Raw genomic sequence first — 19,290 nt, forward strand, 5'->3', positions numbered from 1 at the left:
GAACTATATCAAACAATATTTCTCTAAATTCCTTAGAAATATAAAGTGAGAAATTTACTTTAAGTTAACCCCTAAGGATGTAGCTCTTGTGAGACTTAGAGAACCTGTTAGGTCAATTGGGGACACTAAACCATCCATAGGCCCTTATGGTTTAGTGCCCAAACTGCTCTGTTTTATCCCCTTAATGACACAGCCAAAAAACACCTTAAGGGCTCGTTCACACAGGGCAAGAGGGGGCGGATTTTGGCGCTAAATCCACATCATAATCTGCCCCCTCACAATAGAGATCTATGTAGACCGCTAACTTAGACCGCATGTTCCTGCTCACAGAAAAAAAGAAGCGAGCTGCCCTTTCTTCAGGCGGATTCCATGGCTGATTTTGCCTTGGTGTCCACCTCGCGGCAGCACCCTCCAGACTCACCCATTCATTTGAGCCTAATCCGGAGGGGGAAGCCGCGACTGTTGGAAGTCGCATCACAATCAGTACCAAATTCCGCCAATCCGTGCTCCTTATGAACTAGGCCTAAATGGTCACTAACTTTTCAGACAACTTAGTCTCATTTAATAAAACATGCGATTCTGGACCAAAATGTGATGTAATTTAATTAAAAATGTTGCTACTCTTTCCCTCAAAAACCTTCCTAAAGTTCCTGCCACTAGGTGTCACCCTTCTAGCTAATTTAAAGTTGACTCCAATGTTACTAGAAAAAATATATATCCAGTGGATATGAAATGAAAGAAATTTTCTGAGAGAAGTCCTCAGTAGTTGATACCTTTTTTAATGGCTAACTCAAAAAGTTTTTTGATGACATATTTCGAGCTTTCGGGACTACTATAAAGGTCCCTTCATCAGGATGGTATAACACAATGTCTGAAGGTAGGCATATATATATACAGAGAAATGGAGTGTTAGATGCAAAATAGATAGAAGAAGCCATAAACCCAGAGAACTTTCCTGCGAACTGATATATATGTGTTTTTTTTTAAAAACTGTTTATGTTCTGTTTTTCATCTATTTTGCATCTAACACTCCATTTCTCTGTATATATATGCCTACCTTCAGACATTGTGTTATACCATCCTGATGAAGGGACCTTTATAGTAGTCCCGAAAGCTCGAAATATGTCATCAAAAAACTTTGAGTTAGCCATTAAAAAAGGTATCAACTACTGAGGACTTCTCTCAAAAAATTTCTTTCATTCCAATGTTACTAGGGAAGTATGTCCCTAGAAGCAAGATAGGAAGACAGTGACGTTAGAGCTGAAGGTTTTCTCTCTTCACACAATGAATGCAGATAGGAGGAGCTCAAGGGGACTTCACCCTGAGATCTCTGATCCCCAGTGCAATGCACATAGGCTTACTATGTGAAATGTGCATATGCAGTCAGGAGGCTGTGGCTCAGGCTCCTGGCTGCCATGGCAATCACTCTGACTCTGTGATTCAGGGGTGCAATCTTACCACAGCCCCATATTCCATATAAAGCGAGAGGCAAGAACGGCTCTCACCACAGAAGCAAGGGAAATAATAAATGCAGGATCTCACAGAAAGGAGCCAAATTTTGTTAATAAAGTATATTACAAAATGTATTAATGACAAATATTGCCAGATAAAAGAAAAGTTGTCTGAAATGCTTCAAGTCTCATTCAGTGCTGCAGCTGTACAAATTGGACACAAATTGCACAAGGGGTTGTCTACATTTTAGGATTCAATGGCCTATACATAGGTTTAGGACATTAATATCTGATGGCAGTTGTAGTCATCCGCTTCTGATGCTTTATACTAAAAACAATACAGAGCTGGAAGCAGATAACTCTGGTCCCTCTATACTGGCCAGGCATAAGTACTGGACCACAATGGGAACTGCAGTATTGTTACTTAGCCACTACACAGGGAACAGAACTAACTGCTTCCAGCCCTGTATTGTGTAAGGTAAGGGCTCTGTAAGTGGCTACAGAAAGCTGATTGGTGCAGACGCTGGCTGTCAGGCCCCCAGAGAGCAGATAGTTATGGCCTATTCCTAAGCATGAGCCATAAATTCCTAAAATCTGGACAACCCTTTTAACAATCTCTCTGTCCCATTGCAATGTACAGTAGCAGCAAAGCAAATGAGGTTATGAAGAGATAAATAAAACTTCATAGTGAATTCCTGGCATGGAATAAGGCTTATTACAAGTATATAACCCGTTCCCCTGGAGTCCTGATTATTAGGTTTGCAGATTACAGTGGAGGGGGTCAGAAGTCTTGCGCCTCAACTCCATGGACCTGCAGTTGGTGTAGAATGGAGTCAGTGACATCACAGAGCCAAAGGAAGAGTAGAGAAAGCAGAACAAAGAAACTGCCAGTACCCGCTGTTCTCTGCAAAGTTCATCATTGGGTCTCTGAGCAGCCTGGTTACATAGTAAAAAATAATAATAAAAAACAAACAAACAAACAAAAAAAAAAACCTTTATGCAGAGTAAGAAATGCACTCGTGAGCTTCTCCTTGCATGACCCCTTTAACCAAGTCTCAATAAAGTATAAAAGCAGGAGAATACAGCAGCAATTTGAGCATTTTTTTTATGGAAGTGGAATTCAGGTAAAACATGCTGCTGACCTGTCCCATGGGAGGCTAAGACAACACAGGAGGGGTCCACTGTGGGATGCCCATAGTAGACAACCAGCAGTTGACCTGGTTGTGGCAAAAAAAACAAAAGGTTCCCACCCACTGGAGGAATTAGAGCCGATTTCCAGGGACCCTATCTTTTGAAAGGGTAGACGGACTTTACAATTTTGTGCATAGTAACAGATCCTCTTTAAACTTTGCAAAGGTTGAAACACACTGCTATGAACTGACTTGCTGGGGGTTCAAAACCAGAAGTGGAAGACACTGTTCTGTGTGTATTTTCTACAGAGTATGGGATTTCTTTTAAGAGGATCCGTCACCAAGAACAAAATGATAAATGCCATACACATCATTCGATTCTCTCTTCATCAAACTGCCATTTTTAGATTTTTAAAATCCATCCACCCATTCAAAAGATACAGCCCTGGAAGGTTACATGTAAATTAACTCTTATTCTCCAAGTGGACGGGAACCTTTGTTTTTTTTCTCATAGAAGACAAGGATCTAAAAGCTTGCACAGACTTCTCAGTCGGTTAGCCGCTGGTAATTTCCCTGCAGCTAACTAGCTGCGAACTAACCAAGTGTGTCCCCAGTTTGAGAGGTTTTAACTATTAGATTCTGGGCAATTGTACATCACTTGTACTTGTAAAGAGAAGTGTTGATTAAAACATGTATATATATGCATTTACCGTATATACTTGAGTATAAGCCGAATTTTTTTTTTTTTTTTTTTATAAATTCTTTATTTATGAAAACCGAGTTGAACAGCAGGGAGAAGAAAAAGCAGTTCATAACAGCGAGCAATTAAATGACATAACAAAAGGGGCCAGGTTACAAACAGGGCCCTGCAAACAAAACCCAGAAAATACTACACATGGGCTCTCTCCAGAACCAACAAACCAAGAGAGGTGCCAACAACATTAAGACAAGGGGAGGGGCAGGGGGAGGAGGACGGGGAAAGAAAGAGAAAAGGACCAAGAAAAAAGGGGAGGGAAAAGAAGCAAGCAACTGCCAGCGAGAGAGGGGGGGGGGACCCCCGGGAACCCACCAGGAACATAAGACTCTGCCTAACCCATAACCTCTCTGTATGGCCCAGAGCCCTGGAAAAGGATCCAGGGAGTCCAGGCCTTCAGGAAAGCCTCATGAGCATCACGGAGGGACGCCGTGAGGTCCTCCATGGATTGAATGTCCTCTACCTTACGGACCCAGTGGAGGAGAGACGGGGGGTTGGGGGACTTCCACAGGGCCGGGATGCAGGCCCTAGCAGCATTTATCAGATGTCGGATTGCAGATTTACGGTAAGCCTTGCGAGGAATCCCAGACAAATGCAGGAGAAAACACTCCGGAGAATTAGGAAGAGAAGTTTGAAAAATCTGGGTCGTCAGGCGGTGGACACCGTCCCAAAAATCCCGCAAAGCCGAGCAGCTCCAGAAGATGTGAAGGAGTGTCCCTTCCTCCAGACCACAGCGCCAACAAAAGGGAGAGGTAGATGGAAAAACCCTGTGTAACAGGGAAGGGACATGGTACCCTCTAGTCAGGATCTTGTAACCCGCCTCTTGGTATTTGCAGGCCATGGAGCTCTTATGGGCAAGTTCCAAGATCCTAGAGCAGTCCGCATCCGAGAAGGAGAGATCCAACTCATACTTGGACAAGAAAGAAGGTCTGTGGTCCGGAGAAGGGGAAACCAACATTGTGTAGAACTCTGAAAGGGAGCGATATAAGCCGACTTTTTCAGCACAGTTTTTATGCTGAAAAAGCCCCCCCCCCTCTCAGCTTATACTCGAGTCAGGCAGCACAGAGCTGCAAGGACCTGCATAAATTAAATGAAGGGGGAGTGTCCTTCAGTGGGTGCTACAGTAATGATATAGGACACTCCCCCTTCACTTAATTTATGCAGGTCCTTGCAGTCCTGTGCCCAGGAGGCAGCAGGTCCCTGCTCCTGTGTCTGCATCGAGGAGAGGAAGAGGAGAGTGAAGTGAAAGTAAAACACACAGGTATATAATGCGGTTACTATTCCTATTAATGTCAGGCATTTGGGGTTCCTCACATTAATAGCAGTTAACCCCATCATGTCCCTAACATTAACCCCTGTGTGCCCCATATAAGGGTTACTAATATATGAGACATGTGACGGTAATAAAGTGCCTTAATAATGTTTAATGTAATTATTACTTCCATGTCTCTCACATATCAGTAACCCTTATGTGAGGTACACAGGGGGTTAATGTGAGGTACCTGATGGGGTTAACTGCTATTAACCTGAGGCACATGGAGTTACTAAACCGTAATACACATGGCCAGACTTTTTATCTGCAATGGTGGATAAAATTATGAACTATTACATTTCAATGGGCCCGTACACATAGATGCCGTCGCTTTTGCCGCTGTGTGTCCTGGCCAAATTGAAAAGCTGCAATTTATGGAGCAGCTCCTATATGTGTGTGCATTTGCAGCCCTATCAATTCATTTTTAATGTAAAGATCGGTAATCAGATAATGTAATTTTATTGATATCTATTTTAATTGCTGAAATTTTCCAGTAGCTGCTGCATTTTCCCCCCTCGGCTTATACTCAAGTCAATAAGATTTCCCAGTTTTTTGTGGTTAAATTAGGGGCCTCAGCTTATATTCGGGTCGGCTTATACTCGAGTATACACGGTATATAGCTATGATACTTATATATTAAGTATGCCCTTTTCCCCTTCGAGACTCATCAAACCCGAGTCATATATGAGTATATACAAGTCAGTCTGTTTGTCAGAAAATAGCATGACATAGACAAGCGGCAATAAACCATTTGTGCCATTTAGCTTTCCCGGCTGAAGGGGCAGAGAACCCGTTTACATTATTTAACTATTTCTAGTCGTATTATTTCCCCTTTTTCGCGCCTTTACATCTGAGTTGCGATAACTCAGCAAAAACCCTATATGGAGAACATATGTCAGCTAATTGATGGGGGTGACTTATATTGATGACCGCGGATAGAATAGGTCATCATTATAATTTGCCCAGAAAACTCCTTTAACCCTTCGATAGCACAAGTAAAGGTAATTTGTCTTTGGTCAGTAACACAATCACAAATAATCATTTAACTTATTTATAGAAGAATTTATAGATATGCATCATGCAAATGTTCAGTCATGAGCAAAATCACAGGAAGGGGAAAAAATGCATGTGCATAATTTCGCTTAATCAAGAGGAAAAAACAAAAGAGCTCAGGTCACTCTGTAAAAATATTACAATATGTTCATTGCAAAGTAATCAGTCAGCGACGATGTACATGTCCTGGTAGTCTTCAGAGGAGAATAAAACTTTTTTACATAAATGAAAGGAATTTGACTAATAAAGTCACACGCTTAAAGGGAACCTGTTGGCTTCTTTTCACCATTCAAACTGCTGTGCTAAGCGGCCTTTAGAACACCAATCCAATTCCACAATATTTTTAGCTTGGAAAACCCCTTTAAATGAAGGTTAAACAAGATGTTCTTTCATCTAAGTGACCCTTACCTAAAGTTTAGATCCTAGTTATGAGGATGATTTATTAAAGGGGTTGTCCAGTTCCTTTTTAATTGATTTATCTTCATTAAGTCGGCAATTAGTGATCAGCTGTTCACCTCTTCACTGTATATCTTATATGCCACCTGTTTCATAGTGGCCGTGCAATGTAATTACAGCTTCATCTCATAGAAGTGAATGGAATGAAGCTTTGAAACAAACCGTCTGCAATGTAACCGATTAATAGTTCAAGCCAATCATACGATTGCCACAGTTCATTCAATCAGCTGATCAGCTGAGGTCCCAGGGGTCAGATCCCCACTTAAATCTTATTGATAATCTATCATTAAAATGTATGATGAATTATTATGAAGTTTTTAATGATCACCTAAGGTTACAAGCAGTCTCCAAAATCTTAAATGACTGCAAACAACCCTATTATATTTTTAGACAAGAGCTCAGTGTCGGAACGATTTATCCCCATACATGTATAAGAAGCCCTACATGTTTTAACTTTAACTGGCCAGTAGTTTTTTTAAAATGTAAGATTTCCTTTTCTTAGATCCATCATTATCTTCTTAAAGAATCAGGAACAGATGATTCTAGCCAGAATTTGCTCTATAATTATTTCCTGAAAAAGCCCTAGCATTATATCACTTTCCACAAGGAACACTTCTGTGTTAAAGTAGACCACTTCATCGCCTAAGAACATTTTCTTTAGAATTAAGAATTGAACTGCCCAAGCAATGGAAATTGCAATGATTCTATCAAACTTCACTGAATGTAACTTTTTTCTGAGTGAATACTAAATGAGAGCATTTACTAAAGATTCCACAAAGGTTTAAGATGAAGAGTCGGAGTATTGGAGCGGTGTAAAGAATCTTATTTTACTGATATACTGTAAAATTGGAAGATTTGGTCATTTATTTCCAGAGCGGGTCAAGCAGCATGGCAAAGCAAAACACAAATGACCTTGCCAATCCATCCACCACTGACAAATTAATGTGACGCGAAAGCCATTCGTTACTGTCTCAATTGATTTTTACAAAATGTATACAAATTTTTTTTCAGAAAAACACCATTACAGTAAAACATCATTCAGATAGTATATTGCATACATACATGTAATACGCATACTCCCTCCCCCATGGCTTTGCCAAAGTAACTTATAGAAGGGATTTATAATGTGAAAAGTCCAGACCAGTAGTGTAGTAACTTATAGAAGGGATTTATAATGCGAAAAGTCCAGACCAGTAGTGTTGTGGGTCGTCTGGGTGTTAAATCTGGAATAGAAACAATTAAATATGCATACAATACGCTGTCTGAATGAGATGAGACAATGGGACTAATGACAGATCCTAGGAGGCAGACAGCTACCAAGACTAGAAATGCTATGCAAGACTAAAGGTTTCTGGAAGGAATTTCTAATAGTTTACCTTGACTTTTACCTTTTTTGTGTAAAATGCTTACACCAATTTGGTTCACCTGACCAGAGTGGTATTTCACAACACAGCCATCCTGGAATATGAAGTGCAACAATGAAAGTGAATCTGTCTCCTGGTTCCCAATGCCTTCTCTGAGAACAGCATAAGGTAGTTATAAGCCCATAATTTAAACTACAGCGCAACTTCCTCAGAAGCCCCCTACATTGGAGACCATAATCCACAACCATACATGCAAATGGTCCCAATTTTACCAGGACAAGTCAGGGAACTAGGCCAATAGTGGGGCAGATTTTATGTGAACCAAAATGAGCATTCTTTAAGTCCAGACTGTAGAGTTCAGATGAAACATTAGCAACTGTGGTCAAAGTTAGCAGTGAAAGGGAAAAATGTAGCCATGTTGGGTCTAAGATTGGAAGTGTAGCCATGCTAGAAACTAGGAATAAGAAGGGAAGTCATACTGATGTATAGGAACAATGCTGAGGACCAACATTTAAAGGGATATTGTGCTGGGGTGTATAGAGGAAATGCTAGGTACCGAGATATAGACAGGTACCATCCTGAACTAGGTAATATGTAATTGGTCAGGGAACTAAAACAGAACAATTATTGTGTGTGTGGGTTGGAGTAACTTGTGTTGTCCCAGTATAGGTCTGGTCTTGTGTAAAATACTAATGTGATGCGAAGAAGAAATTACAGAATTTTCATCAAATTAGAGGACTGTATGCGAAGTGTCTAAATCGATTAGACACTTTATCCTGCATTATGTATACTTTTCATTGAGAGGCCCACACCCCTATTAAAGACCCCCAGGAAATTTAGATTGTTGGCTCAAAAAGGTTTCCCTGGTAAAACTGCATTGTTATTGGTGAATTTGAATTGTATTAGTCATAGCATAAACACCATTACCGAGAGCCTAGAGCCCAGTGTATTCATTAGCTGTAGACTTCCTCATATACCCACTGATTGACAGCCTTCTCACTCATTCTATGCAGAGAGAGAAAGATGTCAAAAGGAAAGAGGATCCGAGCAAGCAGCTAATGAATATACAATATTATTAGTAGACGTATTCACAGTACGGTATTTTTGTGAACACTATGAGTCTCGAGTCAGCTGCAATCCCCCACCTTCCTGCTGACTTACAGTTTCCCTATGCACATCCCACAGCACATACCGGTATATACATCAGATACTAGGATCACATCAATATTGTGATCGCTACAACTTATAAAATGTAAGTTCACCAGAAACACAGATATTATTACACAATATGCAAAAAGGGTGCGCTTTCATTTTCTGATGATTGTACATATTTTGACAAACATACATTACACTGTTAATGTTTTCTCACAAATGGACTAAATGGCCTGGTAAAAAAATTCCTGTTTTACATCTTAATAATTAATCTAATGGAGCAGAGTAAGAGGTTTCCATAGATTTACTCCACTGATTCCATGGTGGAATTTAGCAATTACTGCATGATTTACCTCAAAATACAGTGATAACGGGGAGCCCTAGCAGGGGAACACTTCATGATCAGTATATTATACCAGTAGGGATTGTCCAAAACAGAAAAGCTCATTAAAGGGGTTTCAGATCAATATTGACAGACAAAAGTTATTGTTTGTATATTGAAAAGTTGTACAATTTTCCATTATAATTTATGTGTCCATTCTGCACGGTTTTCTAGATCTCTGCTTGCTGTCATTCATTCTGCTTACTTCTAGACCATGGTCATGTGATGGACACACAGGTACACAGCTCGTTATGGTCACAGTAATGAGACATTTGCCTGGTAACGAGCTGTGCACCTGTGTCCATCACATGATCATGGTCTAGTAGTAAGCAGAATGAATGACAGCAAGCAGAGATGTGGGGAAGTAACACAGAAAGTATACTGGAAATAAGTGAGCAACCCCCTTTAAAGGACAGGGACATACAATGGCCTTTTTTAATGTTAATGGCCTCTATCTTGGTAACAGGTTCCCTACAGGATCTTCTAGTTCAACCATTTCTGAACATATTGAAGTGTAAGGCTTGTAAATTTATACTTTGTATATTTCATTGCATGGATAGTACATTGATGATAGAATACAAATTTGTTGCATTCACTGATGTTCCTAAGGTAATAAGATCAGGGAGAATAAGAAATATATATGCAAAAAGCATACAAAAATGAACAAATGTATGTTTCTATGCCTGACCTTTGAGAAAACTCCTTTGGATTCCTTCCTGTACCCATGGAGAGTCTCATGGAGACTCTGCAAGTGTTGCATAACTGTTCTCTGGTGCTCATCTCTCCTTAATACACCGTCCTTCACTAGAAGATCATAATGTTGAAGAGGCCCAGTACAGTCTTTCAATACTTTGGAATTTGTGTTTATTTCAATGTTGGATATAGAAGACTCCGCTAGTTGACTAATAGAAGCTGAAATGAAAAAAGATGACAAATATTACTAAAGATTCCAATCAATACATGTCTATAGTTTAAATTAGACCTTTCACCACCTCCACCAACTTTAGTTCTTAGCAGTAGCATAATAGTATGTTCAGGGGCCACTATGGGGCATAATACTGTGTTCAGGGGCCACACGGGGCCCTGCCATCCTTAGTTACGCCACTGTAACAAAGGCAAGACCATGTGCAACCCAGCAGTTAGCTGTAAATATTGTGTATTAGTCACTGTTGTTAATGCTCAGGTAATAGCACCCTAAGCCTAGGGACACAATAGGTGTACTCACAGTGAGTTAGATGCTTGCTTACTCCCTGCTACTTATAGTACTGGTGAATGAGATTTCACCGCACCTCTCTGTTTTGTGGAACTGCAATACTTATGACTGGTCCATAGACTCAGACATCAGATAAGTGGGGGTCCCACACCCAACACCCCAACCAATATTTGAAGAGATCACAACATTCAGATGAGCATTGTGGCCTCTTCTTACCTTGCACAATACTGCACATTGCATAGTGACTACACTTCACAGCTTAAACCTATTCAGTTGAATTGGACTGAGTTGCAAACAGGCCATGTGGCTGATGAGCATGACATAGAAGCAGTGATCACCAGAATTCAGCAATTGCTACAGTCATGTTCTCTGTGGGGTTTTCATGTGGCACAACCCCTGCTGAACTAACATTTAACAACCTAACCCTAAAAAAACAGTAGTCAATATATTAGTAAAAAAAAAACACCTTTCGGCAGAGCCCAACACTGCGGACAAAAAACTGTTTTTTGGCCGTAGCAGAAATGGCATGGCAAAAAATGCCGCGTTTTACAGCACCTACAAAGTGGATGGGATTCTGGCTAATCATATCTAAGGGTGCATTCACACTACGGAACGCCAGCGTGTATCACAGCCGTACACGCCGGCGTTACAGCAGGGCTGCCGGACATTTCCCATTCATTTCTATGGGAGCTGGCATGCGAGCGCTCCCAATAGAAATGAATAGACTGCTTTTTTCTATTCATTTCTATGGGGAGCGCTCGCATGCCGGCTCCCATAGAAATGAATGGGAAGTGTCCGGCAGCCCTGCTGTAACGCCGGCGTGTACGGCTGTGATACACGCTGGCGTTCCGTAGTGTGAATGCACCCTAACATTGCAGAAAAAAAATCTGCAGCGGAAATGCTGTGATTTCTAAAACACTTTCATTTATGCAAATCACAGCATGTCAATTATTTCTACACAAACGTCAGCAATTTCTGTATAGGTATAACGGAAACAGAAAGTCCGCAGAGGAAAACTCTGTGCATAACGCTGCAGAAAAAATGTGGTGCATTTATGCCACGGCTCACTACATGGGGCCTTAGTCTTAGGCCTAATGCATAAGACCGAATGTGCAGGCTATGTGCGATGCTCTGTTCTGATGAATATAGAGCAGGTCCTGTCATGCTCTCTATCATTGGAACATAACAGATCGTAAGACCCCACAGAATAGAATGCATCATGGAAAGCACTCCAAGTGCATCGCACTGTAAAATCACCCCTGCCCTTGGCCGACACACTGGCATGAGACCTGGGCTAGAGACACATGCATCATTTTTGTTACAAATTTTACTGTTATTTTTTGAGCCAAAGCCAACAGTGGCTTCAAGAGAAATGGAAAATATAAATGAAGCACTTAAAACTTCTCTCTTCTGCTAAATCCATTCTTGACTTTGGAAAAAACTAAAAAATTCTGTGTTTGAGAACCATACAATTTGAACAAACAGTCAGGTTTCAATAGTGTGTGCGCCAGATTTCTCAGGTATTGTACAGGGAGAGGGACTCCTAGCAAAATAGTTATCTATGATTCTAGGAGTCCCTCTTCCTGCACTGTTCATGTCTGGAAATCTGGAACTCACATGGGCTGAGTTTCACAGTTGTGTGAATCTAGGCTTAGCTGCAAATAACCCAGTCATTCAAAGAGAGATTTTGAAAACAGTGAAGAACTGAAATCATATCTCCCAAACACCCTGGATTCAATGGGACAATACCAGATTTCTTGTCCTGTCCCACTTTCCCAGTTGATGGGCGGTATATATCAGTTTAAACTCATCTGCCTTTGGAAGTCATAGATAAATTGAAATGGTGAAGCCATGAGCTGTCTGCTCCTTACTTCACCATTAAACCTCTATCTCTGCTACGGAAGTAGTAGGTGCGATGTAGAAATGTCACTGACATTGCCCCTGTAGCTCCCTGAAGCCACTGGAACCAGAGACAGACAGACAGACAGAACAGCAGGGAATCAGGGGACCAGGTGAGTATTAGGGTTTTTGTTTAATGCATGTTTAGTTCCAGGATCAAATTGTGGGGACAGCTACAGGGAAACAATAAACTGTGGGGCCAGCTGGAGGGGCACATTAAAGCGGTTTCCCTATCTCTCTCAGCAGTTTTGCCTAGTGTCTCTTTCTCACTTCCTGTATTCCTTAGCAAGCTGTTGCATGGTCTTTGACTGTTTGATGAACAGGACACTATGAAGCACCTCACTATATATACAGACATTGCCTATACCATGAGAAATTATTTATTGTTACTATAAGTCTAATATAAAGAAAGATCAAATAATATGCACAGTAAATGTATATGACGTTCCACAGGTTTGTATAGCACACTTACCATTCTTCTACAGAGAAGTATACTCTTGCAGTATACTCAGTGTTATCTCTGTGTTTACATAGAGAGACAACGCTGTTCAAGCCTTTATCAGCAAACTAAAATTATCTGAACTGATTGTCCTGACCGCAGAGCTGTACATAACAACGAGGTAACTTGAGGGGGACCAAGGAAATGAAGTGTAAACGCTGGGAGGAATCTAACATAACAGGCAAACGAAGCAGCATTGAATTTACATAAGCTAGCAGTATAGAAAGGATCCTTGAGATGGAAATGCCCCTTTAAACTGTGGGAGCAGCTGCAGGAAGGCATTAAAGGGGTTTTCCAGGCAAAAAAAATCTTTTTTTTATCTTTCTAAAGTCGGTTAGTGCTATTAATGGGTTAGTAAGTGCACCCAAATACCTTTAGAAGTGTATTGAGTGATTTATGGGTTTCTCTGGGGACACCTAGCTTCTTCTGCATTTGTTTACTTTGTGTATCTTCCTGCTGTCTTAGGTAATGCAATGTATTCTGGTAGTTGTAGGCTCTATTTCCCTCTCAATCCTCCCACCTCCATATCTAACACCAGTTTCCTGTCTCCCAGGCTATTCTGCCCAATACTATGCCTTCCCAACTCACCTCATTATACTTTACCTGTCTTCTTCCTTCTGCGGGGAACGGCTTCTCCTCTTTTGTGAGTATGCCAGTACACAGCAGTCCCAGTAGTGTGCTTGTAGCCTTCACTCCATCTCTTCTGTGCAGGTGTGGGCAGCTACTTTGGGCTCCCACACTTGCACAATAGAGATTGAGTGCCTGCTTCAGTGTAAAGCCAGGACTTTGGCTTTTTTGCGCACGAACAGGCTGACGTCACAGAGGGAGGAGGAGCGGTTCCCTGCAGAAGGAAGCCTGGACAGGAAGAAGATAGGTAAGTATGATGGGGTGGATGGAGTAGTAACGACGTTCCGTTTCCAGAAACAGATAGTCACCAGATAATCAGAAAATGTCCATGGGGCGGTCACATGAGGAGGGGGAGGGGCAATCAATTGTGAGGATAGCTGTTGGGGGGACATTATACTTTATACTGTGGGGTATATCACATATCACAGCCGGCTTTCCCGATCTGTGCCCCAGGTGAAGAGCTATCGGTACCGTAGCTCTTCATTGTCAGAAAGGCGTTTATGACAGTCTGTCAGGAACGTCCTTCTGCACAGCAGCGCTTATAGTGCTGTACTGTGAGACCAGGGAGGGCGCTGCTCCCAGGTCTCAGAGTACAGCACTATAGGCGCTGCTGCGCAGAAGGACGTTCCTGACAGACTGTCACAAACGCCTTTCTGACAATGAAGAGCTACGGTACCGGTACCGATAGCTCTTCACCCGGGGCACAGATCGGGAAAGCCGACAGTGAACTGAATTCAGCGCACTGTTGGCTTTCCAGCGGTATATAACACCGCATGTGCCCAAATCCATGAAAGGTCCTCTTTAAGGTAAAGCACACTGTACATTCTGTCCCTCCATTTTTCCTTTGATAGTAGGGAGACATGCTGAAACAGAGGGTCTCGTGCATGAAACCAAGAAATTTCACAGCAACAAATTAGTTCACTTATAAACAATGCAAAATGCAGGAATCTAGCCTGGTTATTGTAGTATGCACTGATACTTTCGTTTTTGCACCTAGTTCCATAAACAGACCACTAGCACCACATATAAGAACGCCATTTACAAACCATGTGCCATCTCTACCAATCACATCTCTGCTTTTAGTTTCCACATCACTATAAAAATGAAAGTTGTTATATGATTGGTTGCGAAGAGTAACACGAACATATCTTGCAGGTACATGCACAGTATGTGCTCATTTCAATAAACTATATTTACATATTACATGCTCGTCCCTTATACCAAACTGCATACAGTCCAGAGACAGTAAACTGGGCATTTAATAGAAAACCCTGTGACCCGGAAGACAGTCATTTAGTGTCCCTCATTCATTGGATCAGCTGCTGATCCCACTAGCTTTCTTACAGCCATTTAAAGATTCTGGAGCCATTTACCTGTTGCAGCACCCCATATACAGGGCACCGTATGACGTGTCAGCTGAGAACATGGAGCTTTATACTGCAGCCTTTGCCAACTTCGATAAACAGTCAGCAGACAGCGAAAAGGAACCAAGGGCACAATGGGAGTCGCCATGTTGGAAAAGGCAGGTTTCAATAACTTTATTCAGAGAGTCAAAGGGAGACAAAAGTTGACACAGTTACTGCAAGCCGGCTGGCTGCATAAGCTGAGCTGGATATTGAGAGGCTGTGTGTGCATGGCAGTCCCTTCCCCCTTCCCATCAGCTGGTTTACCATTCATTGGTGGCTCGGGGGAGGGGGCGGCCCACAGGCTTATCCAGGGCAGTGAGGGCGGGGAAGACAAAGCAACTTCTGCTTTCAATTTCTCTCTCCTTGCTTAACCCTCTCCTTGCCACCTTCCAACTACATGTTATGGAGCAAGGTCAGGAGCAGCAGCACCACCAGCGGCTCTTAGAGCAGCTGCTACACCGAGTAAGTCAAAAAGGGACAGCATGGATACAGTCCCTGCTCCAGGAGAGTGGAGATTCAGCCCAGCCCCCCCCCCCCCTTCTGCAGCCAGTGGAGCACACTAACAGTCCAGCAAGGATGGCCAGGCCACCAGCCCGGCAATCCATAAGTCTCCCTCCTATCTGCAGCTGGTTAGAGCCCCCACACGTGGAGCAGCCCGCACCCGTAAAGCATGCCTCCCAACTTTTGAAGAACTGAAAGGGGGACAAAACGTGTGGCGCGCACAGCGTGCCGTGGCAAATTTATATCCACCCACTTTTATGTTGACTCTGCCTATTCTCATTCATTTTTCATGTTCCCCCACACAGTATAATCCTCCTACAGTATCCCGTAAATTATATGCCCCCCTCCATCTCTCCCCCAGTTTCATGTCCCCTCATCTCTGCCCCCAGTTTCATGTCCCCCCATCTCTGCCCCCAGTTTCATGTCCCCCCATCTCTGCCCACAGTTTCATGTCCCCCCATCTCTGCCCAGTTTCATGTCCCCCCATCTCTGCCCACAGTTTCATGTCCCCCGATCTCTGCCCCCAGATTCATGTCCCCCCCATCTCTTCCCCCAGATTCATGTCCCCCCCATCTCTGCCCCCAGATTCATGTCCCCCCATCTCTTCCTCCAGTATCCTGTCTCCCCATCTCTTCCCCCAGTTTCCTGTCCCCCCATCTCTTCCCTCAGATTCATGTCCCGCTATCTCTGCCCACAGTTTCATGTCTCCCCATCTCTTCCCACAGTTTCATGTCTCCCCATCTCTGCCCCCAGATTCATGTTGCCAGCAGAATTTGGTACCCACTCTTTCTGCATTGGGGCCGTAACAGCAGCCGATGCGGCAGGCTTGGCGGTGGAAGGGTTGAAGCACATCGGACGATGGCGTTAAATCAGGCCTGGTTTAATTATCAGTTTAAAAAAAAAAAGGGGGGGGGGGAACGCCCAAAAGCTAGTAATCCCATGATGCTTCATTTGTTTTTAACTTATATTGTAGTTTACAGGGTCTTCCACTGTGGTTTGGATCATTGGACATTTCTATGTCTTTTGGGCCACAAAGCGAGCAGCAGTCTGGCCGATGGGCCTCCAGCTGGGTTTCAGAGATGTCCAAGTGCAGTGGCTCGGCATACAGGGCACGAAGTGGGAACAAGTCTTCCTGGAGGTCGTCAATGCTAGTAGAACCACCCAGGCGGTGATGTTAGTAATCCACGCAGGCGGTAATGACATGGTCTACGTCCAGCGGCCAGAGCTGATTGCCAGGATGCGAACGCATTTTTACAGGATTCCAACCCTTTTCCTAGTCCTAGTCCCTGTATGGTCTGAAGAAAACAAAAAAGAAAGAAAGGAGTAGGAGTACTCAAAATGACACTAGTAGCTAAAAGGATACACTAAGTTTATTAATAAATATAGTACAAATAATGATGAAAATCAAATGAACAGCAGACAAAACCAGGGGGAGTTGTGAATCCGGAGGCAGACAATGTGACAAAGTATAAAAAGAGGGTACAGCAGCCAAGATATAAAGATGTCATGCATATCATGTAAATATTAGCATATGGCGCTAAATGCATATACACTATGTGATCAAAAGTATCCAGACACCCCCAAAAACATACGTTTTTCATATTAGGTGCATTGTGCTGCCACCTACTGCCAGGTACTCCATATCGGCAACCTCAGTAGACAGACATCATGAGAGAGCAGAATGGGGCGCTCCGCGGAACTCACGGACTTTGAATGTGGTCAGGTGATTGGGTGCCACACATCACACAGGTCAATGCCAAACGACGCCTTACTTGGACGATTGAACAGTGAAAAAACGTGTGGAGTGATGAATCATGGTACAGAATGTGGCTATCCGATGGCAGGGTGTGGGTATGGCGAATGCCCGGTGAACATTATCTGCCAGCGTGTGTAGTGCCAACAGTAAAATTCGGAGGCGGTGGTGTTATGGTGTAGTCGTGTTTTTCATGGAAGGGGCTTGCACCCCTTGTTGTTTTGCGTGGCACTATCACAGCACAGGCCTACTTGATGTTTTAAACACCTTCTTGCTTCCCACTGTTGCAGAGCAATTCGGGGATGGCGATTGCATCTTTCAACACGATCGAGCACCTGTCCATACTGCATGGCCTGTGGCGGAGCGGTTACACGACAATAGCATCTCTGTAATGGACTGGCCTGCACAGAGTCCTGACTTGAATCATATAGAATACCTTTGGGATGTTTTGGAACGCCGACTTCGTGCCAGGCCTCACCGACCTACATCGATACCTCTCCTCAGTGCAGCACTCCGTGAAGAATGGGCTGCCATTCCCCAAGAAACCTTCAAGCACCTGTTTGAACGTATGCCTGTGAGAGTGGAAGCTGTCATCAAGGCTAAGGGTGGGCCAACACCATATTGAATTCCAGCATTACCGATGGAGGGCGCCACAAACTTGTAAGTCATTTTCAGCCAGGTGTCTGGATACTTTTGATCACATAGTGTATCATATATGAGCACATAAAAAAAAAAAGAGTAACTGCTATAAAGCTTAAGCAGGGATTAAATAAGTGACAGGTTATAGTGTATAAACATATCAACCACTAAATAACCAAGTCTGACATATATCATAGCAGGGTGATGTGACCACAATGGGTATACATAAGTAAACCATCTAAGGTAAAGTGAAGTTATAATGAAAACATACCCATAATGATGATAACAACGTAAATGCCTTACAGGAACAGGCACTCCCCAGGGGATAGGGGAGTGCCTGCACAAAGCAGGCTCTTTTGTGCACGCAAATGCTGACGTCCATAGGCCAGTACTACTGGTACTGGCGTCAGGGGCCCGGCAAAATTGAAAAATGGAGGAGGCCCGGTTTTGGCCTGCCACCGTGTGCCGGCCCCCTTGCGCCCGCAGCAGTCATTCAGGGCCGGCGTCAGCACAGGGCATAGTCGGGCAAGTGCCGGGGCCCTCAGAGCCTCTGGGGGCCCCCCGGCACTTGCCCGCCCCAGCACTTGCCGGTCCCGATTTCAGCTCATCGGCGTCCATAGGACGCCGATGAGCTGAATACATACGCGATTAAAGCAGGAGCTGTGACAGCTCAGCTCCTGCTTTAAATGCTGATGCCCGGCTTTGGCGTGTGTGGGCGCGATGACGTCATCACATCACGCCTACAATTATGTCAGTAGAGTGAGCAGAGAGAGGAGCGTCGGGGGAGTGATGGAAGAGGTAAGTGTAAGTGTTTGTTTTGTGTTTAACATTAAGATGGAACATAATGAAGGGGCCCATGAAACTGGGGGGCAAATGAAGGGGAGGGGGGGAACGGCATGACACTGTGGAAGATGAAGGGGGGAGGAGAATAGCATGACACTGGGGCAGATGAAGGGGGAGAGAATGGCATGACACTGGGGCAGATGAAGGGGGGGGAGAATGGCATGACACTGGGGCAGATGAAGGGGGTGGGGAGAGAACGGCATGACACTGTGGAAGATGAAGTGGGTGGGGAGAGAATGGCATGACACTGGGGCAGATGAAGGGGGTGGGGAGAGAACGGCATGACACTGGGGCAGATGAAGGGGGGGAGAACGGCATGACACTGGGGCAGATGAAGGGGGGGGAGAATAGCATGACACTGGCAGATGAAGGGGGGGAGAATGGCATGACACTGGGGCAGATGAAGGGGGTGGGGAGAGAACGGCATGACACTGGGGCAGATGAAGGGGGTGGGGAGAGAACGGCATGACACTGGGGCAGATGAAGGGGGTGGGGAGAGAACGGCATGACACTGAGGCAGATGAAGGGGGTGGGGAGAGAACAGCATGACACTGGGGCAGATGAAGGGGGTGGGGAGAGAACGGCATGACACTGGGGCAGATGAAGAGGGGGAACGGCATGACACTGGGGCAGATGAAGGGGGGAATGGCACGACATTGGGGCAGATGAAGGGGGGGAACATGGCATAACACTGGGGCAGAATGGCATGACACTGAGGAAGATGAAGGGGGGAGAATGGCATGACACTGGGGCAGATGAGGGGGGGGAACGGCATGACAATGGGGCAGAGACGGGGGGACATGAAACTGTGCAGTTGAAAGGGGGAGAACAGCATGAAACTGGGGACAGAGATGGA

General features: G+C 43.9%; 1 protein-coding gene across 1 annotated transcript in view; it reads right to left on the minus strand.

The window, feature by feature from the left end:
• AFG1L (AFG1 like ATPase) overlaps window positions 1-14,804 on the minus strand; it is a 92,555-nt gene extending 77,751 nt beyond the window's left edge. Inside the window, exons 1-2 of the mRNA XM_075268156.1 lie at window positions 14,666-14,804; window positions 9,743-9,966 (exon numbers count right to left, since the gene is read on the minus strand). Of these exons, the coding sequence (XP_075124257.1) occupies window positions 9,743-9,966; window positions 14,666-14,804 (363 nt within the window). The remainder of the gene's footprint in view (window positions 1-9,742; window positions 9,967-14,665) is intronic.
• Between the last annotated feature and the right edge of the window lie 4,486 nt (window positions 14,805-19,290).

Source organism: Leptodactylus fuscus, chromosome 3, assembly GCF_031893055.1.
Source record: "Leptodactylus fuscus isolate aLepFus1 chromosome 3, aLepFus1.hap2, whole genome shotgun sequence".
In the NCBI taxonomy this organism is placed as follows: Eukaryota; Metazoa; Chordata; class Amphibia; order Anura; family Leptodactylidae; genus Leptodactylus; species Leptodactylus fuscus.